The 14,990-nt window shown below is 42.6% G+C and overlaps 1 protein-coding gene across 4 annotated transcripts in view; it reads left to right on the plus strand.

Annotated features, from left to right (window-relative positions):
- DDX42 (DEAD-box helicase 42) overlaps window positions 1-14,990 on the plus strand; it is a 26,013-nt gene continuing 11,023 nt past the window's right edge. The window contains exons 1-11 of one of the 4 annotated variants that reach the window (XM_081883909.1): window positions 1-156; window positions 334-381; window positions 1,932-2,048; window positions 3,385-3,618; window positions 4,369-4,519; window positions 5,742-5,803; window positions 6,298-6,334; window positions 9,665-9,814; window positions 10,556-10,660; window positions 12,863-12,982; window positions 14,331-14,507. In XM_081883909.1, coding sequence (XP_081740035.1) covers window positions 2,029-2,048; window positions 3,385-3,618; window positions 4,369-4,519; window positions 5,742-5,803; window positions 6,298-6,334; window positions 9,665-9,814; window positions 10,556-10,660; window positions 12,863-12,982; window positions 14,331-14,507 — 1,056 coding nt within the window. In that variant the 5' untranslated portion in view covers window positions 1-156; window positions 334-381; window positions 1,932-2,028. Of the gene's footprint in view, window positions 157-333; window positions 382-1,931; window positions 2,049-3,384; window positions 3,619-4,368; window positions 4,520-5,741; window positions 5,804-6,297; window positions 6,335-9,664; window positions 9,815-10,555; window positions 10,661-12,862; window positions 12,983-14,330; window positions 14,508-14,990 lie in introns of those variants that run through there. The other 3 variants (XM_081883910.1, XM_081883911.1, XM_081883912.1) reach the window with 3 other exon arrangements.

Genomic DNA, 14,990 nt, shown 5'->3' on the forward strand with positions numbered 1-14,990 from the left:
CTGCCGCGCTGTGCGCGATGGCGTCATCGCGTCGCGGCCGCCGACGTCGCGCCCCGTTTTCTTTCTCCGTAGTAACCGGGTAGAGAGGGAGGAAGGCAGGCGAGGAGGAGGGGAAGGCGGGGAAGAAAGCCGCGCGAGGGTCTGACGAGGCGGCGGGTAAGCAGAGAGGAGTCAGTGGGGGAGAAGAGGGGCTGGAAAGAGGCCCCCGGGCCGCCGCCCCTCCTGCTGGGTTGCCTGGATATGAAGGAAGAGGAGGAGGGGGCGGGGCTGAGGCCTAGCGGGGCTATGGAGGCCTCGGGGACCTGATTTCTCTCTCTCTCTTCCCATTCCTAGGCGACGTGCCCTCCTGTCTCCAGCCACAGCCGTCGGCCCTTGCCGAGGGTAAGTAGGCAGGTGGTATTATCGGAATATCTTCGGACGTACACTTGGGATTCCGAGCCTGAAGGCCGCCCTTTTGCTGCTCCTCCTCCTCCTCCACACTTGCAGCCTCCAGTCCTCTGTTGACATAGCAAAAGTCCTCGCCCGTTGAAAGGGCCAGGGGGGGAACGGCAACAGGATCAGAGCCGCTTTTTGTTACAGTGGTACCTCGGGTTACATACGCGTCAGGTTACAGACTCCGCTAGCCCAGAAATAGTACCTTGGGTTAAGAACTTTGCTTCAGGATGAGAACAGAAATTGTGCTCTGGCGGCGCGGCAGCAGCAAGAAGCCCCATTAGCTAAAGTGGCGCTTCAGGTTAAGAACAGTTTCAGGTTAAGAACAGACCTCTGGAATGAATTACCGTATTTTTAGCTATATAAGACTCACTTTTACCCTCCTAAAAAGTAAGGAGAAATGTGTGTGCGTCTTATGGAGCGAATGTAGGCTGCACAGCTATCCCAGAAGCCAGAACAGCAAGAGGGATTGCTGCTCTTGCTATTCTGGCTTCTGAGATTCAGAATATTTTTTTTCTTGTTTTCCTCCTCCAAAAACTAGGTGCGTCTTGTGGTCTGGTGCGTCTTATAGAGTGAAAAATACGGTAAGTACTGAGGTGCCACTGTATTTGCATGCCTGACTCGAGGGAGCGAGCGTGTGCATGTGCACGCTTTTCTCAGAAGTCAGTCCACTGAGCACAGTGGAAAGTCCCCTGCCAAGTGGGCATGGCATGCAAGTGGGGCTTGAACCCCAAATAATAGCTGCCGTGCTTTTGTTTTCGCTTTCTTTCCACGACAGCGCTGGCTGTATTTGTAAAACTGAAGGTAACATTTATAGAAGAATAGGACTGGAAGGGGCCAAGGAAGACATGTAATCCACTGGTGTGTAGATTATGAACCCTATAAACCACCTACAGCTGCCAGCACTGGTCACCATTATAGTAGATGTGTTGTGGCAATGGCTTCAAACGCTCAAGCCATTGCACAGCTACGAACCAGTATATGATTGCTGGTGGACCTGGATGCAGCAGACTGAGTCTGAGTTCAGGTTAGGCTAAGAAACTTACTGGCTGGCCTAGAAAAAGTCAGTCTGCCCCATGTATGCTGGCTACATTGATGTCTGGAGAAAAGGACAGAGTGTTTTGAATTGAAAGACAAATTTGAAAAAGAAGTGTCAAGTGGTTTTCAATGGAAGTGGCTAAGTAAACAATAATAGTGCATATTTACAAAGTACGGTATCCAGCTGCCTCAGTTCTCTATTTTAATCGCTATCTCCCAGTAGGGCTGCTCCCCGTTTTTATACCTGCAAACACAGGATGTATCTGTTTTCCTCTTCTAAGGCTGTTCTCTCTTACCCTAACTTTTTCAGGTGGACTGCATGACCGTGGCACTTAGACACAAATAGTTTTCAAAGCATCAGATATCCACGTGATAAAAATCCCCAATGAAAATATGTATATTAGACACGTATGTGCATTCATTGTAGAGTTTGTAAGAGCTGAACCAAATCTCTTCCACAGATTTAAGACAAAATCCTTCCAGGGCTGCACTTTTCATTGCATTCATTTTACACACAGAAGTAAACCTACAGTGTACTCCTAGGACAGCACCTGCGCAATGTCCTCAAATTCCAGCAAGTGAGTCATTAAGTGCCTTAGAAAATCAATTGGTTTTTGTATTTGGGGTGCTTTTTCATCAGCCAGTGTAACAAATCCATCTTTAAAAACAGAAGTTCCAACTAACTGAGCCAGTGAAGCAGATGCTCTCATTTTGACAACCAAAAAAAGTATGGGTCATAAAATACCAAAGCAGTCTGCTGATTTTTGCCATTTGGATGGGTGGGTTGGTGTTTTTCAGCCCATGTTTTAAAAAAAAGTCACATGGTTTTTCCCCAAACAAAAATTCAAACTCCTGGCGGTCGGTGGTGAGGTTTGATGGAGCAATAAGCCACTTCCACAACCCTGCCATTCTCACCGGTCGGGGGCAGGGAAGTGTACCTGTTCCTTGTGCCTTCGCCCAGGCTGCCGTAGCAAAGAGGCCCAGATTGGACACATTACTGTCATATGATGGCAGTAGGTCAGCCTCTTTCCCTGAAATTCCCCATTTTGGGAATTACTGTGGGCAGGAATGCTACCACCAGAAGGTTCTGCCTGTCTACTCTTTGGGCAGGTGCATTGGGGCACTTCTTAATAGTGGAGCTCCTCCAACAGCAGTGACCTGCAGAACTGAGCCAAGGAACACCTCTGTCCATTCATACCCCTTCCAGTAGGTGGGTTTGGATTGCTCTGTTAAGTGTCTTTGTTCAAACGCTATGCAGATGGATTTGCTTTGGGACATTTTACTGCCTTGAGATACACTTGAATTTTTCTTGGGTAGTAAAATGTCCCCAAAAGCATTTATATAACATTATTTATTATTTGGTTTAAGATGAACAGCAGTGAATGTTCTTGTTAGTAAGCTCAGGGCTAACAAAGCAGGGGTTCTTTTTCGCACTTCAATTGCCTACTGTCCTTTAAGGGATAAATAGCTTGCAGACATTTTAAATAAAAATATTTATTCCAGAAGATAGCCTGAATTCATTGTTAAAAACAAAACCTCTAATGCATAAAGTTGCCACATTTTATTAGTGTCAGCCACACAGATATTAAGTAAGATGCAGCTGATTGTATTACATATATTTAAATGTATTTAGGACTCTTTGCCATCTGAATGCAGATTATATCTTTTCTTGGTAAACAGAAATGACTAAACAATAGAATTGAACTGAACTGGATATTAAGCCTTTAAAAGGTAGTCTGCTTCTATCAGTAAACAAAATATCTGCATTGGAGTAAACTTGGAATTTTATTCATATACTAAGTCAGACTTTCCTATTTAATTCTATGCTAGTTGCCTATGGGGTTTTGTTCATATGAGGACTGTTTTGAAATGGGCAGAGGCTTTATATTTAGTACGTCATTTCATCTTTTTCAGACGCATTGCTGACACCATGAATTGGAACAAAGGTGGCCCTGGCACCAAGAGGGGCTTTGGTTTCGGTGGCTTCTCCATATCCACTGGGAAGAAGGAAGAGCCAAAACTCCCTCAACAGTCCCACAGTGCTTTCGGAGCCCCTGGTTCAGCTGGGTTTGGAAAGACACCACCACCACAGCTGCCTTCTTTTTACAAGATTGGATCAAAGCGAGCAAACTTTGATGAGGAGAATGCGTAAGTTGCCCTTCTTTTACACTTGTATCCTCATTAAATGAGTTGCCCATTGTTTTGCGATGATTCATTTTGATAGGGCAGACGTAGTTGTATTACCTGATAATATGTGAAAAGAAGTGTCGCAGTGGATGGCATAAGGCCCAGGGGCCAGCAAACCTTTTCAGCAGGGGGCCAGTCCACTGTCCCTCATACCTTGTGGGGGGCTGGACTATATTTTGAAGAGAGAGAAAAGAATGAATTCCTATGCCCCACAAATAACCCAGAGATGCATTTTAAATAAAAGCACACATTCTACTCATGTAAAAATACCAGGCAGGCCCCACAAATAACCCAGAGATGCAGTGTAAAAAAAAGGACACATTCTACTCATGTAAAAACACGCTGATTCCCGGACTGTCTGCGGGCCGGATTGAGAAGGCAGTTGGGCCAGATTTGGCCCCTGGGCCTTAGTTTGCCTACCCATGGCTTAAGCCGTTTTACAGCTGACATCTCAAGCATAAGACTAGTCCAGATAAAAGTTGCATGACAACAGCTAAATTAGGCTGCCAGACAACTTGGAGTGGATATTTGAGAGATGGAGTTTGTTCTTTAGTTCTGTGCCCCCCCCAAAAAAACTTTTTTAAAAAATTCCTAAAATATTGTCCAGTGTTAGGCTCTGTGTGATAGCAAATGGTTTCCCCTTCTTATAAGCCTGCTTACGTGTTGACTTGATTCTTCCCAGTGTCACCTTCTCGCTCTCTGAATTTTCAGGTACTTTGAGGATGAGGAGGAAGATTCCAATAACGTTGACTTGCCATACATTCCCGCTGAGAACTCCCCCACTCGGCAGCAGTTCCATTCCAAACCACCTGACTCAGACAGCGAAGATGACCCATTGGAGGCATTCATGGCAGAGGTGGAGGTAAGTTACCTTCTCCTTATGCCTTGCCGATATTTTGTGGCTTTGAGTTGCACCAAAAATGACTGTTGAGAAGAATAACAGTCAGCACCTCTGAAGATGGGACAAAAATGTTATCAGTTGTATTTATTTTAATTTAAAATATTTTAAATCTGTCTTCTATTGTAGGGTATCTGGGGTAGTTTATAGCAAACCAGTGAAAAAATCCATAATAGCCAGCTGTTGCCCTATAAGCAAGCATGAAAGTAAAGACAAGGACAAACAGAACAGAACAAGGGAAGCTGTTTAGGGAAGCTTTTAATGTTTAATAGGTTATTGTATTTTAGTGTTCTGTTGGAAGCCGGCCAGAGTGGCTGGGGGAAACCAGCCAGATGGGCGGGGTATAAATAATAATAATAATAATAATAATAATAATAATAATAATAATAATAATAATAAACAACAACAAAAGCAGCAACAGCAATTAGGTGCCTCTCAGGTGCCTCTCAGGAGGGAATTCAGCAGTGGTGATTTCGCCACTTCATACATTCATAATTTAGTCTGAGAAGTACAAGTCGAACTCCTGCTCGTAACAATTGGGGAGGGATTCAAATTACTACTGCTACCATTTAGTTACTTGTTTCATTTACAAATTGCTTCCCGTGAGGTATTTTAAAAGCAATTTACAATATAATGGCATATACGAAAGAGTAACGTGTTTAGAAACAGTTGTATATAAAAACATTTTTTGAAAATAACTATAAAAATAGAAACAGTTTAAAACAACAACACATAAATAAAATCAGTTGAGATCTAGGTCAGATAGCACTGAGACAAAGATTTTAGAAGTGTTTTGGAAAGGGGAATTTCTTTAGCAAGTGCTGAAGAGCCAGTAGATATGCACAGTGAAAGGGAATTCCAAATGGCAGGTGCCACTACACTAATGGCCCAATTCTGACTTTCATGCAGAACAGATCTCCTGATAGTATGGTATCTGCAGGATGGCCTCTCCTGCAGCACACTGATCAGTAGGGTATGTAAGGGGTGAGGTGATGTTTTGGTATCCCAGTATATAGGGCTTTGTGCAACAATACCAGCACCTTGAACCTATGGTTTTGTATTGAGATACAGTGATATGCACTGAAAAACCCTTTAAACAATATGATAAGAAGAATAGGATAAGAAGAAGAATGATAAGAAGAATAGTGCTGCATTGCAGTGTTACATTTCTTTTGTGACCCATTAGGATCAAGCTGCTAGAGACATGAAGAGATTGGAAGACAAAGACAAGGAAAGAAAAAATACAAAGTAAGTTATTTTTTTATATCACAACCCCATTGAAACAAGTGAGAGACTGAGAAGTAGCATGGGATCATCTTGCATTATTTCTGCTGGGATATTTGAAGATTTTGCCATGCTAAGATCTTTGAGCCTTTCTGATCCTCCCTGAAGGCTGTGATCTGAATTTATGAGGGTTGATTTCTGAGGGGCTGGTGTATAGATGACTTTTCCTTGGAGCAGGGTGTTGAGGTTACCTCCCTCGTTGTCTTCAACTATATAGTTCTGTGAAACAGCTTTTCTGTCACACTTCATAGATCTGAAATTCAATCAATTTTACTCTTCATAATTTGGCAGGTCCTGGTGGGTTGGAACATAAGATGTTCGTGTTCTTTTGTTTTTTGTTTGGTTGCTGTTGAATGTTGTCAGTGTTGCATTATATTGGCACTAATCAGATTGAATGTATGGAGCTGGGTATGTGGAACATTTGCAGGGAAGTTTTGTTTCTCTGCTTATTTTTCCAGGGGTATACGCGATGATATTGAAGAGGAAGATGATCAAGTGAGTTTTCTACGCAACCTTTCTATCTATTACAAAACAGTAATCAATGAGTGCAGACACACATTTCTGATATCCTTTGAAATAAAGCAGATCTATTTTTGTTTGCTGAGAAGATCGGGGGGGGGGGAGTCTGTTCTTTCTAAATACATCAGACCATTAGCCCAGCTGATAAAAGAGTTAGGACCCCAAACTGGTTTGCAGGTCAACTTTAGGTGAGTCACATCAACGCACAACCAATGCTTTTTAGGCTTTTGTTTTTTTTAAAGGGGGACATGGAGTGAAAAAAGGGAGAAGGAAGCAGAAAGACAGACATAAAAATAAAATAAAAGTAGGTCCTGTGCAGGTTTAATGATAAAAGTGGGTCCTGGTCTAAAAAGGTTGACAGCTATTGCTGTGGACCATATAAGCAACAGCTGAACATATTGAAGTACTGTATAAGGCAGTGATGGCCAAACTCTGCCCTCCAGCTGTTTTGGGACTACAGTTCCTATCAACCCTGACCACTGGTGCTGTTAGCTAGGGATGATGGGAGTTGTAGTCCAGGAACAGCTGGAGGGCAAAGTTTGGCCATCACTGGTATAAGGTATTGTAGAGCTCACCATGCCACTTTGCATACTTTTTTTTAACTTGTCACGGACTTGTGCTTCTTTGAGTCTCCTATTGGTGCAGTCAAACATCTTTATTATGCTTGTATAAAAAAGCATACCTGTTATCCAAAATCTGGAACTTCCAGCCCAGTCATTTCTGAACTGTGTTCTGGGGCATACTAGTGTGTCATGACAGAATGGCTAATTGATGTCTCCTGAGCAGTGTAAATTATCTGCCCACTACATGTCTGCATGAGTTACTGCTCTGACCTTGCCTCCTAATCAGCCTCCATAGCAAGTAGTTCTGCCTGTTTCTTCATCAGCCACGACTGAAGCATGTGGCCCAGGGATGGTTAACTTGTGGCTCTCCAGGTGTTGCTGAACTACAACTCTCATCATTCCTGACCATTGTCTTCGGTGGTTGGGGCTACTGGGAATTGTAGTTTAGCAACATCCAGAGGGCCACAAGTTAGCTGCACTGATTTTAACACCTCGTGGTGCAGTGATACATAATTACCAATCCCTGCAAAGTCTCGCTTTTGCAACTTTTCATGAATCAGTGCTCTGGACTTGTCCCTATTGTGGGTTCCCATATGTTGTTGAACTACAACTCCCATCACCCCTAGCTAGCAAAGCCAGAGCTCAGGGATGATGGGAGTTGTAGTCCAACAACATCTGGAGACCCACAGGTTGAGAACCACTGATGAGCCATAGAGTTAGAGAAACTTATGGCTTAATGTAACATCCTTTGGTAGGCATTCATCTTAACTCTGAAGAAGATCTAAAGTGCTTCTTGATGTGCATGGTAGGATTGAGACATAGCTGAGAAACAGTGTGTAGCCCACTCGATGGGGGAGAGGGATTGCTTAAATTTACAGTGCAGCAAAAATAAATGAAAATAGAAATCTTGTTAATTTGTAAATGAAGTCGTGTCTTCCTTCCTTTCTTTCCCTTCCTGTCTTCTTTCGTTCCTTCATTTATTTATTTATTTATTTATTTCCACTCCTACCTCACCCCGATTATTGCAGGACATCCTGAATTTTCCCAATGAATACCCCTCTTTAACCCTTCTTGGCTGGGTGTCCAGATAGCCACAATGTTCTAATACTGCACAGGGATGCCAACCAATTGCACCAATAACTATTGTGGTTGATTTGGGTTCAAATCCCTGCTCGACCATGAAGCTCTCAGGATTGGCTGGTCCTTTTCTCAACCCAATGTTATTTATTTAGGCTTTTTCTTAAGCCTCCAATCATCTGTGTCCTCTTGACAAAGTTGTAATGAGCATAACATGGAGGGGAAAGCCATGTACACTCCCCTGAGCTCCTTGGAGGAAGGACAGCTTGAAAATGTCGTAGCAATGTATTGATCAGACTTAATATTAGTGTGACTTTTTAACCAGTTAAATTTGCACTTTGGGGGAAAATGCTGAAGGTGCCTTTTTTGAGAGAGTCTCTCTTGAATGTGAATTTGACTTTTTAAAACAAGGAAGAGCTTCTTATTTTCTGTATCTTCAAATTAGAGAATATAGGGTATTCCCTGTTATAGTAAAATATTAAAATGGCTTCAAAAACCCTATCCTGTCCTGTAAGGGAGTGCATAATTGTTAGGAGAACTTTTTGGGGGAATTCCTGTTCAAGAAAGTAGATATCTGCAGGGTCAATCATGTACGTCTGCTAGATCAGGGTGGAAAACCTTTTTGTTGTTGTTGTTGTTGTTGTTGTTGTTTGATCTGCAGGACAAATCCTTGTCAGATCTGAGCCTCATGGACCAAATTTGATGGGTGAGCAGGGTTGCTCACTTGTCAATCACTGACATCACAGTGATTTCAAGCTATTCAACATGTTTCAGTCCCAAAGATGGGACTTCAGAAAGGGCCCTGCATGGTGCTTTAAAGCACCTGAGGCGTCACATTTTTGCAGGCATCAGTTGCCTAAGCAAGTTCTCTATGGGGAAGCAGCTTGCTAGGACAGCCATTCCAGCACATTTTGGCTCTGTTGCCCATCAGCCGATGGGAGGTAGAACCAAAGCCTGTTTTCCCTTGCCAGTCTACAGTCAAGGTTCCCGATTGTGCATTGGCATCCATGCATTGTGCACCTGTTCTACATCTGTTCAATGCACTGTAAGTGACCAACCAACCTACAAGAAAACACTTCCAGTTTTCAGATTTTTTTTTCTTGTTTGGTTGCCTGGAGACTTCTAACTTGCCGCAGACATCTAGCCAAGAAGTCAGCAGAAGTAAATGCAAAGTAAAAAAGACAAAGAGAGAATTTTGAGCATGTGCAGAGTATTTTTCTATCACTTCTGAGTAACTGCAATCATTCCTATTCACAAATACGGTGTTAGAGAAAAAGATTTGGAGGTCAGTGGTTGTAATGTCCAGGCAAATGTGACACATACACACACACCACCCGTCTTGGAAATTAAGCGTTGACGGCCAGACATTTTGACATAGCAGAAAACACTTTTGTGGCTTTAACACTGAACATTTGAGATGGTCAGCTCAGGTCTTCTGACTGTTTCCTGGAAAAGCGAAATATACCAGCCAATTTGTTAGTTCTTTATTATGGTTTCACCAAATAATTACTGTGATAAAAAGAGAACTACTAAAATAGACAAAGTTATTTGTTCTTTATGGGTAAGTGACCGTCTCTAAATGTAGCTAGTAATTAACTGAAAACAACAATAGCATTTCATCCTCTTTGGCACGTGTATGCAGTTACATTTCTCTGTTTTGCTGCAGGAAGCATATTTCCGTTACATGGCAGAAAATCCCACTGCTGGTGTGGTTCCAGAAGAGGAGGAGGACAACCTGGAGTATGACAGTGATGGCAATCCAATAGCACCATCCAAAAAAATCATTGACCCTCTTCCTCCTATTGATCATTCAGAGGTGAGGGAATGTCTTCAATCAGTAGCATAGCACCAGTTCGAAGTTCATCTAAAAATCAATAGTAATACATTGAATAAAGCAAAGTGAGGAAGAGACCCTCACTATATGTGCTCCTGTGCTTATATTCTTCCATTGCATAGAAGCCCAGACAATCAAATGAACATGATTCTTATGTCAGTTTCCCCCTACCAAAGTGCTTCTTTGAATGTCTCACAGAAGCTGCACATTTGCCAGATGCTATGCTTACAACTGGGACATGAGTGGCGCTGTGGGTTAAACCACAGAGCCTAGGACTTGCTGATCAGAAGGTCAGTGGTTCGAATCCCCGCGACGGGGTGAGCTCCCGTTGCTCGGTCCCTGCTCCTGCCAACCTAGCAGTTCGAAAGCATCTCAAAGTGCAAGTAGATAAATAGGTACCACTCCGGCGGAAAGGTAAACGGCGTTTCCGTGTGCTGCTCTGGTTTACCAGAAGCGGCTTAGTCATGCTGGCCACATGACCCAAAGCTGTACGCCAGCTCCCTCGGCCAATAAAGCGAGATGAGCGCCGCAACCCCAGAGTCTCTCATGACTGGACCTAATGGTCAGGGGTCCCTTTACCCTTTACCTTTATGCTTACAACTGTTAACATAGCAAGAATGTTCATAAACATTCCATGGCAGCCCGCTACTAGGGCCGAGGCAGCAACCAATTTTCAATTGATAAGGTGGTATCCCTGTCAACCATGAACTGTTTGGCCTGCAGATTGAATACCCACCGTTTGAGAAAAATTTCCACGACGAGCATGAAGAAATCACCAGCCTCACCCCACAGCAAGTGGTGGAGCTGCGCCACAAGCTGAATCTCCGGGTAAGACGAGTCCTGCTTTGAGGATTGTCTCTTGTTCAGACATGATCATAACAGCTGTGTGGTGAGCAATAAACAGACACAGAACCTTTGCAAAGATGTGCCATGGTTCCTCCTGAGTGAGGTTATGACCCAAGTAAGATAAAGAGAGCAGAAAGGATGTAAGAGAGCCAGTATGTTAAGTTTCAAGGATAGTGGCGCAGAGGAGAGTTAATTTGTATTGGGGATGGCTACAGTTCAGTAGCTGCTTTGTAAAAGTGCACCTTGAGGAGGGTTTGCAAGAATAATGCGGCTTGACGGAGGGAAAAGTTTGATCCAGTGTAGGGAGACGTACCATAGAAAACTTGCAGCAGGCACTCTTAATAGGCAATTGTTAAGCGTGCAAGGACAAAAGAAGTAATTATAATTATAGTTTTCATGTTATTCTATTTTATTAAAGCAACTAGAAAAAAATATTATGATGGGAAGATCTCACACAGGTGAAGGGGAGGAGGGGAGGGTTAGGTTGACTCTGGGAAATAAAATAATATATGGGACAGCAAAGGATACAATAGATTCTTATAGAATAGTAATATATTGTAACCAGGAGAGAAGTTCAAAAGGGGAAGTAAATGTATTTTTAGTATTTTCATTATTGTAATAGTTATTACTATTTCTTATCGGTAGAAGGCAATGTTAATTTAGGCTTCTTCAATTTGCTGTCTGTATAATTTTCTTAAGTCAATAAAAAGGAAAAGAAAACTTGCAGCAGGCATAAAAGGCATGTGGTTAGCAGACATAAACTGTTAACCAGGTTTTGACAGTTGGACATGGGTGGCGCTGTGGGTTAAAGCACAGAGCCTAGGACTTGCCGATCAGAAGGTTGGCAGTTCAAATCCCCGCAACGGGGTGAGCTCCCATTGTTCGGTCCCAGCTTCTGCCAACCTAGCAGTTTGAAAGCACGTCAAATTGCAAGTAGATAAATAGGTACCGCTCTGGTGGGAAGGTAAACGGCTTTTCCGTGCACTGCTCTGGTTTGCCAGAAGTGGCTTAGTCCTGCTGGCCACATGACCCAGAAGCTATCTGCAGACAAACGCCGGCTCCCTTGGCCAATAAAGCGAGATGAGCGCCGCAACCCCAGAGTCGGTCACAACTGGACCTAATGGTCAGGGGTCCCTTTACCTTTTACACCTTCAGGCTTCCTTGAGTACTTCAGTACTTGTTAGCTGTTTGGGCACTTTCCCCCTTAGCTTATTCTGTTGGGGATTGGTAGTAGGGAGGGCTTCTGGTTGTCATTCAGGCTTTCAGCTCCCTTCTTGGGATTCTCCTCACTCCACTGGCCTCTGTGATTGATCAAGCTTCTAGCTAGATATTGCTGGTCGTTTGTTCCATTTACCCTCTGATTTGCATACAAAAATACCTAACCTTGGTCTATTTGTAGAGGCCCAGTTGGTGAATTTCTGGATTTTATAAGATGTGCATGCTCTCAATCCTCCAATAAATGTGGGCTTCTGATAACATGGGACATTCCCCACTTCTTTTTTTTAATATTTTATTGGTTTTAAAAACAAAACAAATAGAGAATGAAACAATACGAAACAACCAACAAAAGGCAATTCAAAATCAACACTCATTTTTAAAAAAGATTTAAATTCACATGTAACGAATTCAAACATGACTTCAAATCCCCCCCATTGTGATTCCTAATTGTGATTTTTTTTTAACTGCACACTTAACTTGTATCTCTCCTAGGTTGTTTGGTTGTGTTAATTTTGTAAAGTTCTCTTATTTCATGCAGAGGCCAATCCAAAGAATTTAGATTTTGACAATGTTCTTTTAGGTATTCTCTGTAAATATTCCACGCTCTATTGAATATTTGACTTGTATGGTCTCGGAATCTTGTTGCCAATCTTGCTAGCTCTGCATATTCTAAGATTTTATTCTGCCAATCTAATTTAATTTAAATTAGATTGGGAGATTCCCTTCAACATTGTGCTTTTCAAGTGTGTTTACCACAGCTGAATGTTGAATTCAGTTCAACAAAAGAAAAGCTAATCATTTGAGGTGGATGGTATACCCCTATAAGGTGGATTTAGCGCAATAAGCATTGTTGGAGATCGGAACTGAGCGAACTTCCTTTTCATATAGACTCTACATCAGCATGTGCATTGAGTAATCTCTCTCAAAAGTGTAAGGCATGGTTTTAATGAAAAACTTTTCCCCTAGGTCTCTGGAGCAGCTCCTCCAAGACCAGGAAGCAGTTTTGCTCATTTTGGTTTTGATGAGCAACTTATGCATCAAATTAGGAAATCAGAATACACTCAACCCACACCTATCCAATGCCAGGTGAGTCCTGCATAGCAGTGTTCACAGTAATCCAACGAGGTATAGTTTTGTTATTTCTCTCATGTCTGTTTCTCTTGGGGGGCGGGGGAGATGTTGTAACGTTATCAGTTTGTAACTTGGTTAGCAGGCTAATTAATTTAGAAGTAAAGGCAGTAATAATTTGCCATAAAATTGATTTGAATATTTATAATCGCCACGTGTAAAAAGCCTAAAGAATTTTCTTCCAATAGAATCACTACCAAATGAACTTTTTTTTTTAAAAAAAAAAAAAAGATAAAGATGCCCTGAAATTTCAGAGGGATGTCCTTTTTGTCTTAAGAAGCGTAAAAAGTTTTCTCTATCCAGAAGGGCTATTGGTCCTTGGTTTATCCTTTGATAACTTGTTATTTCTCCTCTAGAGCTACAGTTAGTCCTTGAAAAAATGGAAGAGAGCGAAGTAGATAACAATCGTACCTCTACTTACGTGTCCCTTTGGATACGGAATCTTTGGGTTAAGGCCACGGCATGCGTAGAAGGGCTCAAATTGTGCTGTGCACAGAAGCGCGCCTCTATTTACGTAATTTTCGGGGTGCAAACAGACCCCTGGAATGAATTAAGTTCATATCCGGAGGGTGCCCTGTGCTTAAAATGCCTAGGGGGAAATACTGGGAAAATACTGGAAGGAGTCCTGTGAATAGCTGTAGCCCAGGGGTAGTCAACCTGGTCCCCATCTCCCACTAGTGGGTGTTTCAGGATTCTAGGTGGGCAGTAGGGGGTTCAAGTTATGGCACAAGCTGAATCCTCCTTCCATCGAGCACTGGTGGGTGGTAAAAGAAATTTCATCATCAAGGGCATCTCAACTTCTCCAAAAAAAAAAGTGACGATGGTATACTGATTATTTACACATAGGCAGTACATAAATATTTGTACTACTGCTACAAAATCTACTCCGGGTCTTTTCAAGTGGGGTATTGATTTAAAAAATGGGATTTATGAAACGCGCAAAATGCTATGTTGTTTTCCCTATCCTGTTTGGATATTATGCTGGGTTTACAATGGGCTTAGATGTCTGTTTCTTATATTGGTTTATTTAGTTAACAACATTGTCACTTAAACACAAGCACTTAAACGTTGAAAAGTGGAGATGTGATGAAGTGACTAGGGTATGAGGAGCACGTGGAGTATGAAATGATTAGGGTATGCTAAAAAAACTTTAGAGACTTTTTTTTTTACAGCTGCTGGGGTCCACATCCTTATGGCTTTATGAAGGTTAATATTTTCAAAACCATACCCTGAGCTGAGAGTCACCAGCTCTGTTTTGGGAAACTGCTGGATTTAAAATGTGGGTGGGTTTTTTCCCCTCCTTCAGGGTGTTCCAGTGGCCCTGAGTGGGAGAGACATGATCGGTATTGCAAAGACTGGCAGTGGGAAAACTGCAGCCTTCATTTGGCCCATGTTGGTTCACATCATGGATCAGAAGGAGCTGGAGCCAGGAGATGGTCCCATCGCAGTGATTGTATGTCCAACCAGAGAGCTGTGCCAGCAGGTAAAGAAATGTGTGGAGCATCATGGAAAGAAATGGGGGGGAAATAAATCCTGGAACAGATCATCCATCTGAGGAGATTATGCTGCTGCTGCTACTGCTGCTGCTGTTGTTTTAATTTGGGTTGAGGGGAGTAATGGTATGTGGAGATTTACCAAAAAAGGGGGGGGACCAGTTAAAATTAAGGGTTTTTCATGGGGGAATGAGTTGGTAATGGATTTTTTACTTTTTGGGAGGGGAAACCCATCTTGCATACCTTGGTCACCAAAGAGCAGCTTGGGTAGAAAGCTTCTGAAATTTATTTGGTAACTTTACAGTGGTACCTCTAGTTACATACACTTCAGGTTATATACGCTTCAGGTTACACACTCTACTAACCCAGAAATAGTCTTCAGGTTAAGAACTTTGCTTCAGGACTTTGCGGCAGCAGGAGGCCCCATTAGCTAAAGTGGTGCTTCAGGTTAAGAACGGACCTCCGGAACGAAT

This window comes from Podarcis melisellensis, assembly GCF_964234715.1.
Source record: "Podarcis melisellensis genome assembly, chromosome: 13".
NCBI classification, from domain to species: Eukaryota; Metazoa; Chordata; class Lepidosauria; order Squamata; family Lacertidae; genus Podarcis; species Podarcis melisellensis.